At 34.3% G+C, this 15,547-nt stretch overlaps 3 protein-coding genes across 4 annotated transcripts; 1 reads left to right on the forward strand and 2 right to left on the reverse strand.

Annotated features, from left to right (window-relative positions):
• Window positions 1-1,193: 1,193 nt before the first annotated feature.
• LOC140990919 (probably inactive leucine-rich repeat receptor-like protein kinase At5g06940) lies at window positions 1,194-4,194 on the forward strand. The gene is made up of 2 exons (XM_073460786.1): window positions 1,194-3,673; window positions 3,755-4,194. Exons 1-2 carry the CDS (start codon window positions 1,384-1,386, stop codon window positions 4,141-4,143), a joined length of 2,679 nt encoding a protein of 892 aa, XP_073316887.1. The 5' UTR covers window positions 1,194-1,383; the 3' UTR covers window positions 4,144-4,194.
• Window positions 4,195-6,572: 2,378 nt separating this feature from the next.
• Window positions 6,573-9,780, reverse strand: LOC140990920 (putative pentatricopeptide repeat-containing protein At3g13770, mitochondrial). Its single transcript, XM_073460787.1, has 2 exons — window positions 8,960-9,780; window positions 6,573-8,506 (listed from the first exon to the last, which is right to left on the reverse strand). The coding sequence occupies exons 1-2, from the start codon at window positions 9,438-9,440 to the stop codon at window positions 7,062-7,064; spliced, it is 1,926 nt and encodes a 641-aa protein (XP_073316888.1). The 5' UTR covers window positions 9,441-9,780; the 3' UTR covers window positions 6,573-7,061.
• On the reverse strand, window positions 9,574-13,318 carry LOC140990921 (protein cornichon homolog 1-like). 2 transcript variants are annotated; one of them, XM_073460788.1, is made up of 4 exons: window positions 13,079-13,318; window positions 10,326-10,507; window positions 9,990-10,112; window positions 9,574-9,841 (listed from the first exon to the last, which is right to left on the reverse strand). In XM_073460788.1, exons 1-4 carry the CDS (start codon window positions 13,151-13,153, stop codon window positions 9,802-9,804), a joined length of 420 nt encoding a protein of 139 aa, XP_073316889.1. In that variant the 5' UTR covers window positions 13,154-13,318; the 3' UTR covers window positions 9,574-9,801. The 2 variants fall into 2 exon arrangements, with proteins under 2 accessions (XP_073316889.1, XP_073316890.1); XM_073460789.1 differs by lacking the exon at window positions 13,079-13,318 and adding an exon at window positions 12,937-13,023 and having other exon boundaries at window positions 10,326-10,380.
• Between the last annotated feature and the right edge of the window lie 2,229 nt (window positions 13,319-15,547).

Consider the following 15,547-nt stretch of genomic DNA (forward strand, 5'->3'; position numbering starts at 1 on the left):
CTTAAAAAATACTGTGTAACATATTCGTTCGATAAAATATTAGAAATGTTGTGAAAAAGTAAAAATTTACGGTAAAAAAGTAAAAATCTCAAACTCTCAAAATTATCACACTACACACTTTATAATATTTTTCTCTCAACTCAATTGTGATTTTCTTCACAAATGAGAGATCTATTTATAGAAAATTTTTACAAATAATCCAAAAATAAAATACATCATTACCTACATCATCACACACTAATTTTCAATATTCAACACCTAATTTTACCTAATTTTCAACATTCAACATTCACATTTTCAACACAAATATTTAACATATTTTTAAATAATTTTTCAACACTCCCCCTTGTGATGATGATCATAATGATTGTATACATTACGTGTTTTTATACTGCCTCGTTAAAAACCTTACTAGGAAAAACCCATTGGGATAAAAACCATAGTAAGGGAAAAAGAGTGCAGTCACGTAAACTCCCCCTCATGTTGACACGAACAATTCTTCACAAATTTCGTAGATTGCGCATCCCAATATTATATATGTGCTTTCTGAATATTGTCGTAGGAAGTGCCTTTGTGAAGAGATCTGATGAGTTTTCACTTGATTGAATGTGACGAACATCAATACATTTATTCTTCTCAAGCTCCTTGGTGAATGCGAAGAACTTAGGAGGAATATGTTTAGTTCTGTCGCTTTTTATGTATCCTTCTTTCATTTGAGCAACACATGCAGCATTATCTTCATATAGTATCACAGGCTTCTCGTCGAATGATAATCCGCATGAGATTTGGATATGTTGAGTCATTGATTTTAACCACACACATTCACGGCTTGCTTCATGTAGTGCAATAATCTCGGCATGATTTGATGANCAAATAATCCAAAAATAAAATACATCATTACCTACATCATCACACACTAATTTTCAACATTCAACACCTAATTTTACCTAATTTTCAACATTCAACATTCACATTTTCAACACAAATATTTAACATATTTTTAAATAATTTTTCAACAAGAAAGAGATAATCAAATCCATGATAATTGATTAAAGATCGCTTATTTTACCGAACATCCATCAACGCTGAACATAGATTTGAAAAATAAACAAAACCAATTAAATACAGTAAATGAATATGATCCGTTCGATGAAATTTGTGAATAAATGTGCATGTCGTCATTGACTTTTGTTTTCCCTATCAATTTTGACAAGATCCCCTCTCAAAGGTTAAGGTTAACAATATACATTTGTTTGTCGTTATCTTTCCATTCCATCTTCAAGCCAGAAAACACACTCCACTCCACTCCACTCCACTCCGTAGTTTCTGTTCATGCATAAAATATTTTTGTTAGTCCGGTAACTTATCAGTATCGGAGCTTCAATGGCGTCAAACTGCAAAATCTTTCTGTATTTTTTGTGTATCTTCTCATCTTTTCTTGCGAGCTCTGCATTTTCTGAAGCACAAGGGTTGCTTCAGTTTAAGAACTCCATCAACGATCCTTTGGATGCTCTCTCTGATTGGTCAAACTCCACAGCCATTCACCATTGTAACTGGACTGGAGTTTCTTGCACAAATGCGGTTCCTTTTTCGGTTACTTCTCTTACCCTCCAAAGCTTGAATCTTTCTGGGGAAATCTCGGTTTCTATTTGTGAACTTGAAAATCTTGCTCACCTTAATCTTGCTGATAATTTGTTTAACCTGCCGATTCCCCTTCATCTCTCTGAATGTGTCTCTTTGGAGACTCTGAATCTCAGTACCAATCTCATCTGGGGTACCATCCAAGAACAAATCTCTCAGTTTAAGTCATTAAAAGTGTTCGATTTTAGCAGTAATCATATTGAGGGAAACATCCCAGAAAGCATTGGCTCATTGCAGCAGCTTAAAGTTTTCAACCTGGGCAGCAACTTTCTTTCAGGTAGTGACCCTATGGTTTTCGGAAATTTTACAGAGCTTGAGGTTCTTGATCTGTCTCAAAATCCATATTTGATTACTGAGTTGCCTGTGGATATTGGTAAACTCAGTAAACTCGAGAAACTTTTGCTGCAAAACTCTGGTTTCCATGGAGAAATACCTGATTTCTTCCAGGGTTTGAAGAGTTTGAAACTATTAGACCTTTCTCAGAATAATCTCACTGGAAAAATCCCTCGAGTTGGGTCTTTTTTCCTTCCAGATTTGGTTTCTTTTGATGTTTCACAAAACAAGCTGTTTGGGTCATTTCCCAAGGGGATTTGTCAGGCTGAAGGGCTAGTAAGCCTGAGTTTACATACAAATCTCTTGAATGGGTCAATACAACATGAGTCTATCAACGAGTGTATGAATCTTGAGAGGTTTGAGGTTCAGAACAATAGGTTTAGTGGTGATTTTCCATCTTGGCTATGGTCCTTGCCTAAGATTAAGCTCATCAGAGCAGAAAATAACAGATTTACTGGAGAAATACCTGACTCCATATCAGAATCTGCACAATTAGAACAGGTTCAGATTGATAACAATAGTTTCAATAGTAAATTTCCTCCAGGACTTGGCAAAGTTAGAAGCTTGTACAGATTCTCTGCTTCGTTGAATGGCTTATATGGTGAGCTTCCTCCGAATTTCTGTGATTCGCCAGTAATGAGTATCATTAATCTCTCTCACAATTACCTTTCAGGTAGGATTCCTGAGGTGAGGAATTGTAAAAAACTAGTGTCGTTGTCTCTTGCAGATAACGGTTTTATTGGTGAAATTCCAGAATCTTTGTCTGAATTGCCCGTGCTAACATACCTTGATCTCTCCTGTAACAATCTCACTGGTTCGATTCCACAGGATCTAGAAAATTTAAAGCTGGCCCTTTTCAATGTTTCATTCAATCAGCTCTCTGGTAGAGTTCCATCATCGTTGATTTCCGGCCTTCCTGCTTCATTCTTGCAAGGAAATCCTGGATTATGTGGTCCAGGGTTGCCTAGTTCTTGTTCCGATGACAAAGGAATGAGCAAAATATTTGGCCTTACTAAATTGACCGTTGCCATAATTTCTATTGGACTAGCTTTTGCATTAGTGATATTTGGCCTGGGATTTTACCTCGTGTATCGCTCTTATATGCCAAAGTTCGAATCATGTTCTTGGAGATCCGTGTTCTTTTATCCTCTAAGAGTTACTGAGCTCGATTTGATCATGTTGATGGATGAAAAGGCAGCTAGCGGAAAAACTGGTGGAATTTTTGGAAGAGTTTATGCTGTTACTTTACCTAGTGGTGAACTTATTGCTGTTAAAAAGATACTAAAATTTTCGATCCACTCTTGGAAATCCCTAAAATCCGAGATGAAGACTTTGGCAAAGATAAGACACAAAAACATAGTAAAAATCTTGGGATTTTGCCAGTCTGATGATTCCATTCTCTTGATATACGAGTATCTACCAAAAGGAAGCCTTGGAGACCTCATTGGCAAACCAGACTTCAACATTCCATGGAGCGTTCGATTGAAAATTGCTATCGGAATCGCACAAGGATTAGCCTATCTTCACCAAGATTATGTCCCACATTTACTTCATAAAAACTTGAAGTCAAAAAACATCCTTTTGGACAACGATTTTGAACCTAAACTCACCGGCTTCTCTTTAGATCGAATTGTTGGAGAAAATGTATTTCACTCGACATTATCGTCGGAATCTGCAAATTCTTGCTATTTAGCACCAGGTACAAGAGTAACTTCAACATCATAATAACATACCAGCCTCTATTCTTATTATTGAAATCTTTGACTTGTTCGTCTTTCAGAATACGGATACACCAAGAAAGCCACAGAACAGGGCGATACATACAGCTTTGGCGTCATTTTATTAGAACTCTTGACAGGGAGGCAAGCTGAACTAAAAGAATCGACAGAACCTTTTCTTGATGTTGTAAAATGGGTGAGGAGAAAGATTAACATTACAAATGGAGCTTTAAAGGCTCTCGACTCTAAGATAACGAGCAACTCTTCCCAACAACAAATGATGGGAGCTCTAGAAATAGCCTTAAGTTGCACTTCTGTTGTGCCTGAAAAGAGGCCATCAACATGGGAAATTGTTAAAAGACTTCAATGTCTCGACTCAAGAACTACTTTAAGTGTCCAAGATATCGATATTTCTGGCTGTATTGAATCTGAAAGTTCAGTTCCTGTTTGAATTTTCAAGTGAAGAACATTGTTTCTGATTGTAAACTCGATTTATTGTTGAGTGCTGTCTCGCTTTGGGAATCAATTGTCCAGTTCATTCTTGTTCACATCATTTTTTATGTTGCATTGTGCATGAATTGTGAATTTTTCTATCTTTATCTCAAATGTTGTGCATCGATCCACAGAAGACATGAAAACACAGCAGCAATTTTTGTGCTCCAGCTATCAGACATGGGTTAAAGGAAAGAGTGGAGAAGTCAGATTGATCGTGCTAGAAAATTTATTTAAAGTATATATCATTTTCATTCGATACTCTGCTGCTTCATAAGTGATGAGCATGGTGGAAATAGCTGATGCAATCAGCCTCCACATACAACGACATAAATACAAGAAGCGTCTCAAGTTCGAGATCCATGAAATGCTAATCTTTCCTTCCCAAGTTCAAAAAGTAAAAAGTTAAATGCCCAAAAAAAATTAATATATGTATATTTTTAGCCAACAAATGCTGGTTGAAACTATCAAGTTATCAGACGTATAAAATTAATAATCTATGGGACTGAAATGAATCTCACGCAATATGGCTGAATTATTACTTATCATACATTAAACTATATTTCATACAAAATGAGGCATAATACAAGTGCTCATGAATCCGTGGAAAGCCACACCTCACGGGGGGGATCGTACCTAACATTTGCTCCATCACACCCCATTTCCTCTTGATTTTCGGTTTCATTACGTGGAGACGATAATAATTTGTCAATCAGGCAAGACTCCACATCATTTTCATAAACTTGTGGGGGCTTAGCAACTGGCTTTGCCTCTATATATTGATTTCCGCAGTATCGGAAAAAGCTTTTGTACCAATCTCTTTCAATTTCAGGTATTTTCCACAGTTCTTTTCTTGTGGCTTATGATCTCCAGCATCAGCTCTGGCAACCAAAGAAAAAAAGTGAGAAAAGCACAACTGATGATGACATAAGAGAAGCCATTTTACCAGAATAACAAAATTTCATAAGAAGGAAAAGGTTTAGAAATATAAACCTTGTCTACATTCTGTCACAAATCATAACAAATATTACAAAGATTGTCAACTATATGGAAAACCCAAAGTAGACAAAAAAAAAGTTGCATATTATTCACACATATCATGATGCATCGATGCTCTCAAGAATGTACTATATCTTTGTTTTTTTCCTAACCATAATCAAATTCTAAACATTGACTTCATCGGATGCATTACACCGCTTTTCGCTTGTTACTCTTCTCTGTTTTCGCTCTGTTACATTATCAATGTATTGACGTCGCTCAAGTATGGAGAAACCAACATATCTAGTATCCAAATTCTCCACTGCAAATTTAGCTATGAATATAAATCATAATCCAACTCAACTTGTATAAGAAAACAAAAAAAAAAGAATTAGGAAATAAATAGCATAGAGAATAAAAATATGATAATGATACTGTAGCAAAGACATTGAACCCACTAAAGAGAAAAAATCAATGAAATTGAAATTGTGTCAAGTAACTAGAAATAGAAATATCATCGAATAACTGGATAAATTCTCAATATACTATATTATAGGTGCAAGCAAATTACATTCACTCCATAACGATGACAGAAGACATGCAAAAAATGAACTATAACAACATAATAATCGCAAACAAATAGAATTTGGCAAACTAAGAAACACAAATACAATACATATGTTAACAAAACTTCACAAAACCTTTTGAAAGATCCCGTCAACGATCTTCTACTCCTCGTTAAGACAACAAAATTATATTCATTATTTATATGACAAAGGAAGAGAAAGAAGACACAAAAGATGACAATCGCATAGAGTAGTACACATAAACTCCACCAAAAATTTGTTCGATGAACTATCTCATGCATGTGTACTGATGGGTTAAATAATATTCATAATTAATTGGATTGAATTTAATTTAATAATGTAATTTAATGATAAAGAATTGATTGTTAATTCCAAAGTAGAAAAAAAGCATAGTTTATTTGGTAAAAAGAGTACAAATAAATAAAGATTTGATTGTTAATTTCAAAATAGAAAAATCTAAAATAATTTAGATCCAGTTCATCATTTGATGGATGCTAAAAATAGATGTACCTTATTATTATTATTATTATTATTATTATTATTATTATTATTATTATTATTATTATCTATTTTGGTTTTGTTCTAAAGTTTGGATCTTTGAACAAGAATGTAGCAATAAACGCAAATATTTTCTTGTCTGAATGTCATGCAAGATGCGACAGCCAAATGATAAAATAATACACGGATAACATGGCAGACCTTTCTTGTACCTTCGTTTTAAAACCATGTGGCAACGGTAACATGACCATGTACTGTTATTTTTTTCCATATAAAATTTTAAGTCATTCATTACTCATAACAAAAAAAGGAATAATAAATCTATGTATATATATTGAATTTATTAATAATAGCTAGTTTACAGATGTAAACTACAAGAAAGGCCAGACGATTGTTTGTATCCAACAAATGAGCAGAATCAGTCGCGCAATAGACTGATAAACAAAAATCTATTGCAAATGCAAGACTAAACATTGGATTTGTTCGTGCACGTAATGTCATGTTGATACTCCGTACACATTATTGTGGGTTCGAGGTATGTCTGTTCGTCGGACTCGTGTGGTTTCCAGAGTCATGATTAAAAATTACTTTATTAGTTGATCTTGATCTTTTGCTACACTTGTTTGAGAAGTACATGGGGAAGCTGAAAGTGAACCAAGGTGCTATAGATCTCCTCTGTAAACTGAACTGGGCCATGTCTTGCGAGTTCCCGTGGATTTCAAGGGACTATTAAAATTTGTCAGTTAAGGCCATGTCTAGTGATCTGTCTCAACTCTCACCCACCAAGTGGCCGCATTAAGAAGCTCAAAGAGTTTTACCAGTAATCTCCACACGAACACTTTCCGTGTATGATATGATGAAACCTACTTTTATCTCTAATAAGCACTTCTCTGCCGTAAACCTGAGATACAAACTTTGCGAAGTTATGGCAATCAACACAAATGCGTAGATTTTTCATCACGCGTATAGGCTTTGATTCAGATATATTGATCACTCCAAATGCCAAGGCTAGTTTCTCACTATGGCCCAGCAGAATTCTCTCTTTCTGTTCCTCGTCCACGTCATATAAAACGGAGCTCAGATCAGGGATATAACCAGCTGCCTTTAGCCTATCCGATAAATCATTTACCTCACAGGATGCATCATCTTTTCTTGAATTCGATTGATCACTTGCATAAAACGTATGGATTGTCTGGCCAAACTCAATCCAGCTCTTTCCTGGCTCCTTCACCACAGCCTTTTCCTTCATCAGTTCTCTCAATTTTTTTACATCATCCCATCTTCCCCCACATGCATATAAATTACAAAGAACTACATAACTCCCGGCATTTTCGGGTTCTATCTCAAGAAGTCGGTCACCAGCAATTTTTCCAACGTCAACGTTTTGGTGAACTCTACAAGCACCTAAAAGTGAACTCCAAATAGCAGCATTTGGTTCAAATGGCATCTTATATATGAACTGCAAGGCCTTGTCAACTAGGCCAGCACGCCCAAGTAGGTCAACGACGCATCCATAGTGCTCAACGCCAAGCTCAACCCCATATCTCTTGCTAGCTATATCATCAAAAATTTTCAGGCCACGGTTTTCCATACCTCCATGGCTGCAGCCAGACAATACAGTCAAAATAGTAGTGCTGTCAGGTTTAATTTCATTTTCTTCGTTCATAATACTGTAAAGGTCTACCACAGCTTCTCCAATCCCATGTTTACTGTAACCTGCAAGCATCGTATTCCAAGAGATAACTGTTCTTTCAGACATATTATCAAAGATCCTCCTTGCATAAGTGAGATTTCCACATTTTGAGTACATATCAATTAAAGAATTCTGAAGGACCACATAAAAGGATAGTTCAGATCGAAGAACATAGCTGTGAACTTGCCTTCCATACTCGGATGCAGCAAGCCCAGATAATGCAGTTAAAATACTGGTATAAGTAACATAGTTTGAAATCATTCCTTCTCTCCGAAGTGCACAGAAAAGCTCTAATGCCTCTTTGTCAAGTCCCAATTGAGCATAACCCGAAATAAGAGCCGTGCAAGAAATAGAGTCTCTCTCAGGCAAATTGTCAAATAGTGTCTGGGCTTCGTGTATTCTTCCAGCTTTGGCATATAAGTCAAGAAGTGAGCAACCAACATACATGCGGGACTCAAGAGGGCTCTTAATAATAAGAGAGTGAATTTGCCTTCCGCATTCAAATCCAAATGAGCCAGTACAGGAGGCAAGCACCGTCGAAAACGTGAACTCATTGGGATTGGTACCTGCAGCCTTTTCATGTTACATAATAACAGAAGAAATATAAACATTCTTTCAAGTAAACAAAAAACGACCAGAAAAACATATCTATGCTCTATGTCCAAATAAAGCAAGGTTTTTGACATATTCCAAAATTTATTTGAATGGATGAAACATTTTGATGAGATAGAGATTCAACAAGGATTAAAGATAGTGAATGCTTGATGATTAAATCCTGAGACACATCTGCAAAAGTTCTTGAAGGTGTTGAGTACAAAGTAGTTGAAAGTAAGCCTCTTCTAGGGAAATTCTCAGGCTGCTCTACGCAGCAGAGATCATCAAAGAGGGGAAAAAAGAATGCTGGTGTTTTTTTGAGGAAGAGCAGATGAATGTCAAACAAGAATATTAAATATCATCATGTTAAAGTGGGGTATCAGTCAGTTCACACAAAAGCACCTGAACATGTATAAAAAAATAACCTGATTTTAGCATCTGAATAAAAAGGATGAGAGCTTCAGAGTAGAACCCATTTCTTGAATACCCAGAAATCATCGCAGTCCAAGAAACCACATTCCTGTCAGGAATTTCATCGAACATCTTTCTCGCATCACTCAAAACTTCACACTTGACGTAAAACACTATCAGTCTCGTTCTGAGATACACCGGTGGAAGATAACGGGTTTTCATCATATGGGCTTGCACTCTTTGGCCTCCTTTCAAGACCCTATGGGCTATACATTTGTTCAGTAAAGCATCGTACTCCTTGAACTTCATGTTAAGGCCCAGTTTGGACATTTCCTGCAATCCATGATTCAGGTCACAGTTGAATTGTGAAGTGTTTGAATCGGGCGGGAGAAGAGAAGAGCTTGGTTGATAGAGTGTGAAGGGTCTCTTTGGGATGCGCAACGTCGTTAGATGTTTGCGGAGGTTGACAGATTTTTGGTTGATACTTTTTAGCATACTTCAAGGTTAAACATAGTTTAGAAGAGGTTGCAGGATGAATTCCCATATATAATAGTTTTCTTTCTAAATCTTGATTGAAATTTCACACTAAAATATATTATCCTCGTAAAAGATCAAAATTCAAAATGAGTCTGATTAAACTCATATTTGATGACTGATTAGTTTGGGTACGTGGATTTATGAAAGCATAAACAAGGTGAAAAATGCAACAAATTGCAAAATTTGTTTTGAGATCCAACATCTACACACTCCAAAAGATTCAAGCCTCAATATATTTCCGGTACGAAAGTGAAGAACGGAATTGATCGCCAACTGGCTTCCTGAAATTCAGTGCAAACCAAATCCACGCAGATCATCGTCATTCACCAAACACAACATGAATAACAGAAAACGCGAGCCTGCAAATTAGAATTCGACATCATGAATCAAGAATCATCAATCTTTTCAGAGCATAAAAGCGACTTAAAAAAAGTCATAACTTCCCAATGATCAATCAAGGTGATACTGAAGTACCCTAAACAAAGAATTCAAGGGAAAAAAATCTACCCTGCAATGACTATGGCGAAGAAAATAACATAGAATCCAAGCTTGACGATCCGAACTTTCTTCTCGGCGTTAAGTACTCTAAAAACTTCAGTCACATCAATAAGATGCTGCCGTGACAAGTACCTGCTATGATAAAAACAGAAGAGTTCAGAAAAGATTCACAAAAATGCCCCAGGAAAGGATTATGCAAGTTCATTAATCCAGTCAAAGTTTGTACTTCTGCTCATTGAACACTCTATTTAACCCAACCGATTATACGAACGTGATAATTCTATCGCGGATTAGAAAGTTGTTGCGAGAAAGGTAGTAAAGAGATGTAACGTGATAGAACTTTACAGCTTCAGATTGTAGCAAGCTGGAGTCAGTGTGAGTAGGAACATGATCCAATGCCCTGTCAAGAGAAACAGAATGCAGAATGCTCCATGTAACACATATTCAGGAACAATCACAGAATTGACGCGAGATGATAATTCATATGGATTCAAGTAGTCTGCCTCCAAATCCGAAAAACCTATAAACTACAGAAAACCAAAATAAAGTCTGAGATATGTACAAGTCCAGCCATGTCGTACTCACATATATACACAGACAACACAAGGGCGTTTACGAACATCATAAGAAAATTAAAGAAGCTATAAATATAAATATTTCAATATTGCTCAAGATTGAAAACTTACACTATGTTTTAGACAGGAAGATAGCAACGTACTAAAGTAAAGATTTCACAAAAAGTCTCCGGAATGACTTAAGGATTCGTAACATGGATCCAGAAAAGTAACCGATGTAGTTCATGAATAATTCTCGATCTCGCATTCAGAAAAAAATTTGTTTTCAATCAACCAACAATTTTTAGTTTTTATTAAAAATAATTTATCATGACTTGAATGAAATACTAATTAAGACATGATTAAAAAGTTGTCAATTAAGCATTATTAAGGAATTGATTTATTGAGGATCAACATGTTGGGATCCACCGAATTTAAAATGGAACACCCAATCTACTTCAGATTTTATTATCCCGAGATATCCAGCTAGATGAATGAGACTATGACACGTGGCAGATAAGATTGAGTTCGGATCTTCTGCACTAGTCCGGATGCAGCCTATAAACGGAAGCTGATTTCATTTGTTTCCTATACTAGGACGCACGTATAATCCTAAAACCTTAAATAGTGATTTAAAAATCATTAAAAAAAACTTTGAAGCATGTCTAGTGATTTTGGATCTGATATGATAGTGATTTCAGTACGTTGGTATTGTCTATGTTCAAACGAGTAGATTTTCTATTAGATTGTTTTAGTGATGTACGTGATGTATTGACTAAAATATCCAAGCGTAGTATATACACTTATATATGCTGCATATTTATCTATTTTATGATACATGTTTTACTGCTTTGACATATTATGCATAACATATCACGTTGGACATGATATCTTTTGAGGTATACCTCGTTTGTTGGGGTCGCTCAGCTCTGTTCTATATTGTGGACGGTTGGGTATCGAAAGCTACAGTGTCCGACGAGACCCGCGGGCTCTGATGACCTTGGACATTGTAAGTCCACGTTTTGATGATAAGTGTGGGCCAAAACATGCCTAAGACAAATCAGAGACTAAACACTCAGGTGCCTCTAGACTGAACATTAGATTCTTGACTTGATTCTTGATATTCGAACATATTGAATTTTACATGTATCATATCAGTTTGTATACTCGTACATGCTCGAATTGGCCGATTATCGTTCACGTCTTTGTTTTCTTCTTGGAAATCCCATTTCACGGGACAGGTCTTAGGTTGGACGGTTCGCACAGCCAGGGCAGTAGCTAAAGCAGTTGGTTTTCGGTAGTGATCCAGTGGATGTTATATTTGGTTTCTCGTATTCTCTCTCGTTCAAGATTATAATTTCGATATAGTTGTATTAATGTTTAAGACTAAGATTATTTTGTTGTTTTCATTTGGGTTGTAATATTATTAAGTTATATGGTTTCTGTTGTTTAATTGTTGCTATCAAGTGTTAATCATGCACGCTTATTAGTGTGTTTAGGGTAAAGACGCTACACTAACTAAAACAAAAGTGTATCATAATTTGTTACAATATAATTTCGTAAGAATTTGGAATTATTACAAAAGATTTTGACTTAATATTAATCACCTGATTATTTGTACTCTCAAAGTTGGCAGTTCTAGGATGTCTATTCTGAGGCTTTTTCCAGCACGGTTTGTTTTGACCCATCTAAATCTAATCACTTAGCTTATCATCTTCTCTAACCAATACATATTTGGATCTGATAAAATCAAAAAATACTTATAAATTTTTATGAAGGGCAAAAAGTTCTTTCAACCCCGCCTATAAAGTTTTTGGTCTGAGCATTGGGGGAAGCATAATTTAACAAGCAATCCAGCAAACAATAGCAGATGTTTAGAGCATTTCCCTTGTATAGCCTACAATTCTGTTGTCTGCCAAATACATCATTGTTACCCATCCAAAGGTAAACAAATTGAGGGGAAAAAATCAAAACTCCTAAACACATCTTTGTTTACCTATCTAAGTATGAACCTATTGAAACAAAAGAAATAAAAAAGATTACATCTTTATTAAAGTTGAACTGTAATTGCCACTACATCCAAAGCAAAATAGGAACTTATCCGTCGTGGATAATCAAAAAAATCTTACTAATCCAATATACTCAAAACAGACAATATCAATGTATGGATATATAACTTTATTGCAAGTAAGAAGCTCCGAAGTCAAATCTAACAAAATAAAACAAGTATAAACGCTTTCAAACAGCGAATCAGAATATATTTTCAAAACCACAAGGGAAAAAACCAACCATCATCACAGATTAGAAAGAAATTCAAATCAGCACTCAAGCAACAGCCCTCCACAAAAATCATATCTTTATTGCCGTAACTAATCAAGAAACACAAGTGGGATTTCTCTTACCTGAACAAAGGAGCATGCTTTATTATATTCTCTTAGGTTTTAATTTTCTAACCGAGAAAACTTCTTCTAACTCAGTAATAAACACAAAACAGCGAAAGAGCTTCAACTATACTGCCAAGAAAAAGTAAAAGCAAAACAATACCTGGTAAAAATTTAATCCTAAGAGGACGAGATTCATGATTGCAAATATTATCCACAGAACAGGTTCCCAATACATTGTTGTTTTCCCTTTTCTTTTTCCTTTCCCGAAAACTACTACTGAAATTTTCAGAAACACGAAGGCAAGAATCTTCGATTCATTCTTCTGTCGACCGAGGAATTATTTGAATTCCCACGCTATTCGCTACCCAGAGATGGTCTTGGTTTCCAAGAAATTTTCCATCGCAATTGTCTTGTCCAGCCCAGCAAATATTGGGCTTTGGCTCTTTAAGAATATAACTGTTGGCCTTTTGGGCCAATTGGGTCTTATCAAATTGGGCCCATAAAAGATGTTTTTAGACGTAAAAGTGAACAAAATAGTGGAGTCAATGGACAAGACTTGCTTTATTTTTCTTGAAGAGCAGGTCTCTTGTGACGGTCTCATGAATTTTGTGTTTTTTAGCATAAAAAGTAATATTTTTTCATGGATAACCCAAATAAGATATTCGACCCACAAAATTGATCAGTGAGACTATCTCACAAGAGTTTTTGTGTTTCTTGACATAGATAGAATCGTTAGGGTTTCCATCAAGAAATTCAAATGTTATTATAATATAGTAATAATATTTTTGAAAGAATAGATATAATAATACTATATTATTGCGACTTTGTAAAAGAAAATCATAATCATTTTGTTTAAAACATTTGTAAGCACTACCTTATACGCTGAGCCGAAGCTGATTGGAGATTATTCTACGGATGAAAATTTCGAATAAAATTATTTTAAATAAGACAAAATAATTCCATAAAAATTATTGATGGGCTTAGAAGGGCTACGAAATGATCAAATTCAAGCTTATGATACTTGTGGATATAAAGTTATTTTGTGCCAAATAAATTTTTTTAGTTATTATTATTATTATTTTACTTGTGGCTTTTTATAAGTAATTATTATTATTTTTGAATAAAGTAATTTTGTATGTAGGAGTTATATGAATATTTAAAAATTCAAGAGTCTAGATAATGATAAAAATGAATATTGTAGTAATTTTTAAAATTTTGGAAGGCTGATGACATAAATGGTAATTATTGGTGAATTAAAAATTAACTATTATATATATTTATTGGTTTAAAATATATATTTATTGATATTTTTATCAATAAATATGGATTAATTTTGTAGTTTGACCGGTTACTTTTTGTATGGATCATGACAACAATTTTAGTTATTCTAGATCTGTTGACTTTAATATATATAAGGGTGGGAAAAAATACTGAATTTTCGGTATATCGATATTATCGTAACGAAAAAATATCAAATTTACCGAATTTTTGGTATATCGAAGATTTCGGTACGGTAGGGTAACAATGCCGAATTTTTTGATACCGTAACGGTATGCAGTTTGAAAATTTCGATATATACTGAAATGCCGAAATACCGAAAAAATATACAAAAATTTTAAAATATATAATATTTAAAACAATAAATTTATAAAAATTTTAAAATGTAAGGTTTTTTTTGGTATAAAACGGTATATACCGATACCGTACTGAAATCTCGATATACCGTACAATTTCGGTATAATCGGTATGCTAGTTGGTATCGGTATGAATTTTTTATACCATAATTTTCGGTACAGTATACGGTATATGATTTTCGGTGCGATACGATAATATATATAGTTTTGATATGCTGGACACCTACCGTGCACACTTATGTGAGCACCGATGAGGTGTCACTCANTATATAACAACAAAGTTTAATATAATAATTTTAGACAATAAAGTTTTGATTATTAAATGTGGATGTTTTAAGAAATTAGCCAGAGGTAGCCTGGGTACTTGAATCAATGTATTATATGTGCCTTATCACGTGTACGTGTTTCCCTCCTTACAAACATATGAACTCCCCCATTCGATCAACTCGGGGAGAGTCTATGCTCCTCCTGGAGCATTACTCTCCCTTCCCTTAACAATGGACACGTGTCTTATTCTGTTATATTTTTTTTTTCTTTTTTATATATTTTTTCTGTTGTAATCCTCTATTCTTTTTCTTTCTTTTCTTATTTATCTTTTTCAACTAACTTTTTTGTTTTTTTTCTCATTTTCTTCTCCTTTTTTAATTTTGTTTTTTTAAGAATCTAATTTTATTATTCACTCTTATTTCTATTCATATTTTTTTTTATCATTCTTTGACCATTAATATTATTATATATATTAATTAAAATTTTCAAAATCTAAATGCTAGAATTTAAATATTCCAAAAAATTCTTCATGTATTTTTATTTTTAATTATCTAAACTAAATTGGAAACAATTATTACTAAAAAGATATATTTTAAAGAAATAAAATAAAATTATGAATTATGAATTGTTTTAAATAATTTTAAAAATTAATATTAATTTTTACTCCTTTAAAATAAGAGGATAAGTTTAAAAATAATAAAAATATTTTAGGAGTGATAGTTTTTTTT

The sequence above is a fragment of the Primulina huaijiensis genome, chromosome 13 (assembly GCF_012295235.1).
Source record: "Primulina huaijiensis isolate GDHJ02 chromosome 13, ASM1229523v2, whole genome shotgun sequence".
Lineage (NCBI taxonomy): Eukaryota > Viridiplantae > Streptophyta > Magnoliopsida > Lamiales > Gesneriaceae > Primulina > Primulina huaijiensis.